Genomic DNA, 3,802 nt, shown 5'->3' on the forward strand with positions numbered 1-3,802 from the left:
TCGGTTTCGGTTTGGAATCCTTCTTCAGAAATGGGGGAGGGGGAAGGGAGCTCAGAAATAAATAGAGAGAGGAGGGGTGGTGCTGGGGAAGGTAGATGGGATGGTAATAGGTGAGTGCAGGTAGGCAGTGGTAGGAATTGGTCAGTGGGGTAGGAGGAGCGGATAGGTGGGAGAGAAGATGGACAGGTTGCGTCAGGTCAAGGAGGCAGGGATGAGAGGGAGGGTTTTACCAGGTTCAAAATCTCCTCACCCCTGGGCTCATCCCATGATCAACCCTCCCTCTCATCTTCTCTCCCATCTATCCACTCCTCCCAACCTCATTGACCAATCTCCAAAATAAACACTTAGACTTTCCCATCAGCACCTTAGGGTGGATGTTTAATGAAATTTTTATAATCCCTCATGGGATGTGGGCATCACTGACTGGCCAGCATTTATTACCCCCCCATAGCTGCCCTTGAGAAGGTGGGGGTGAGCTGCCTTCTTGAACCGGGGCAGTCCATGTGCTGTATTTTAGATAGCCCACTTCTACAGACATTAAAAGTGACTCATTCACATTGAAGACTCACTAAGCTCTGCTTAACACAGATTTCAAGGTGGTTCCTCGTGGGTTTGGCTGATTGAGAGTTTATTGTTGACATAGTTAAGGTCAAAGGAATAGCAAGCACTTTCTGTCAGAAAATAAGTTTCCAAATGGGCCTGAGGGGCAAACACCTGAGAATACCAAGCCATTAAGTCACTTATGGTAGATGCACAAATCATTAAAAATAGCAAAGTCGGTTATCAAGGTCATTTTAAAAAAAAACTAAACTAAATACTAGTTTCATTTATAGAGGGATAGAAGTGAAGACTTGAAAAATTACGATGCTGGAGCGATCTGAAACAAAACCAGAAGGTGCTGGAGAAACTCAGTAGGTCAGAAACAGAGTTAACGTTTCACATTCAGTGACCTTCCGTCAAAACTTGAAAAGTTGTGTTAAACTTGCATTGTTAGCCACACTTAGAGAACTAGACAGTGCCCTGGTCTCCATCCTGTAAACAGGATATGGAGGCATTGGAGCGGTACAGTCTGGAGGCTAAAATAGAATCAAACTGAGAGGTTACACTGAACAAGGGAAAGTGAGCAACAATGAAGTCTACTCCAACAATGAAATCTTCAAGATTATGAAAGACTTTGATATGAGAGATGTAGCTGCAGCTGATGTCAGATTGAAGTCCATAAATATAAGACAGTCACTAATAAAGCCAGCACAGCATTCAGGAGAGTTATATTACTCAGAGAGTGGTGAGTATCTCATTACCACATCAAGTGGTTCAGATAAAAATTGTGTTGGATTAAAAGGAAGCTGGAAAGGGAAAGGAATAAAAGGAAATGCTGAGGATGTGAGATAAGAGGGTAATAGGAGGTCAGCATGGAGCATTTGAACAGAATGGCCTGTTCTATGCTGTAAATGTAAGATCATATGTTTTAAGAGCAGAAGCAGACCATTCAGCCCATCAATTCTGTTCTGCCATTCATTGAGATGGCAGCTGATCTGGTAATCCTCAGTTCCACTTTCCTGCCTTTTCCCCATAACCCTCAATTCCCTTCCTGATTAAAAATCTGCCTGTCTCAGCCTTGAATATACTGAATGACCCAGCCTCGACAGCCCTCTGTGGTAAAAAATTCCACAGATTTACTCCCCTCTGAGAGAGAGAATTTCTTCCCAATTTCTGATTTAAATGGGCAACCCATACCCTGAGATGATATCCTCTGGTCTTAATCTATCCCACAAGCCCCTCTGCATCTATCCGGTCAAGTCCCTAAGAATCTTGTATGTTTCAATAAAGTCGCCTCTCATTCTTCTAAACTCCAATGGGTACAGGCCAACCAATTCAACCTCTCCTTATAAGGCAGAAAGCAAATAAGAAATATTTTGCAAGGTTATATTTACACCATTATTTGTTTTGTATTAATTTCACCAAACAAATATAAAAAAGGCTGCTGGTTCCCTATCTAACCCATTATGAATCCATCCTGTCCTCGGCCGCATTGACAGTTAAATATATAAATAAACTGCTATTAAAGCACTTGTACTTAAAGCAATGAATGATAGCTTTTACAGAACGATCATATTTGAAGCTTCTCACTTATCCTAATCGTTCATGCTGTAATGCCATTTCTTTGGTGTTGTCCACAAATACCCCAGCTTTTGGAGATGACTCACAGAAATTCAACACTGCAAATTTTAGTGTTTCACGACGCCATTGTTTGTTGAAGCAGAGTTCAGTCACACAATAGGAAGAGGATCCAGGAGGAATGGAGCAGGCAAATGTGACATCGATATTTCCTAACACTAAAATATCCCTGTGTTTTACAGAGATAACCAATGTGACTCAGGATCAGCATGTCCCTAAAACCAGACGACCAAATCCTTTAAGCCTCTCTCCCTCGCCAACTTGACCCTGTTGAGTCTTATCTTGCACAGAGGAAGGATTGCCTGGCAACAAGAATTTAAGAAGATCTCAATAAAAACCCATTGCCACTACCTGCCCAGGAAGTGACTCTTAACCCTTTACATTTCCCCTAAAGCTGAGTTAAACTGTATTTATAAAAGTATTATATTTCAAAAATAACTCTGATGCGGTTTGTATTTAATTCTTAAAGCAAAATCCAACACTGCCATCAAACTGCGTTGACCTACTGGAATGTGCTAAATAATTGGTGGGGGGAAGGAAGGGGTGCAGCTGGCAACTGAAAATTGCCATGTAAATTCCCTCAAAGGAGGCTCCTTCCAGTAAATATCGATATTGTTGACTTATGCAAGGATCTCTTCATTAAAAGATAGCAGTTTGTAGCTTATCTGTTAGGGAATGTCAGCTCCCTGCAGATACAAAGCTGAAGAGGCCAATTGATTTGGAGCCATTGACTGACCAGTAACCAAAACTGAATACACATGTGACACAGGGCTACAGGCTACCATTAGAACATGCAGGCCCATAAGTGATCGAGTTGTACAGTATATTATATAAAATCCTCCAACTGTGTGGGCAGACTGTTGGAAGGGCAGTTGCCTCGAATTGTCTGACCATGATTCTCCTAAAAGGTGAAAGCGTACACAACACCAACCACCACAATGTTTCCGATAGTTGCTATTATCGCGATCCATAACCAGATGGCGTCGTTGGAGGTGCGAGCTGGCTCCTCGACCTGATTCGGAGCTGACGAGCTCTCGTTCATATTGGTTGATGAGTTGAACAGTGAGAACTCGGTGTTGCACTCATCGATAGGGGAGTCCATGAAGGCTCCTGTCATCACAGGGATCTGTGGGAGTGAGAATAATGTAAAGATATTCAGTGTTACTTTCACAAGTGGGCTCACTCATGGCAAACATTATAACATCAGGGCTTAAGGAGGCCATTCAGCCCTTCCAGTTCGCACAGACATTCAATGACATCATGCTGGAACTGTTCTGACCACCCTGTCTATACCGCTCATGATTTTGAGTTAGATATTGTTCTTAGGGTTAAAGGGATCAAAGGGAATGAGGAGAAAGCGGGGACTGAGTTGGACAATCAGCCATGATCATATTGAATGGCAGAACAGACTCGACGGGCTGAATGTCCTACTCCTGCTCCTATATTCTATGGTTCTATGTTGTTGTTAAATTGCAGGAACTGTAACAGCTATCCTCCACTTAGTAACTAGAAGCACTGCTCCTAACTACTCTGTCCAAGCTCCCTAATGATTCTGAGCACGCCCATCAAACCCCCTCCCAACTTTCTCCAAAGTGAACAGCACAAACTTCCCCAGTCAGTAACT

The 3,802-nt window shown here is 42.7% G+C and overlaps 1 protein-coding gene across 1 annotated transcript; it reads right to left on the bottom strand.

The window, feature by feature from the left end:
* Nucleotides 1-1,675: 1,675 nt before the first annotated feature.
* On the bottom strand, nt 1,676-3,304 carry LOC109919825 (uncharacterized protein C14orf132; the record flags this gene model as incomplete). The annotated part of the gene is made up of 1 exon (XM_048594598.1): nt 1,676-3,304. A coding segment is annotated over one exon (225 nt), but the record flags the coding sequence as incomplete, so codon positions are not given.
* Nucleotides 3,305-3,802: the final 498 nt, after the last annotated feature.

Source organism: Rhincodon typus, unplaced genomic scaffold (genome assembly GCF_021869965.1).
Source record: "Rhincodon typus isolate 14 unplaced genomic scaffold, sRhiTyp1.1 hic_rhity00011508, whole genome shotgun sequence".
In the NCBI taxonomy this organism is placed as follows: domain Eukaryota; kingdom Metazoa; phylum Chordata; class Chondrichthyes; order Orectolobiformes; family Rhincodontidae; genus Rhincodon; species Rhincodon typus.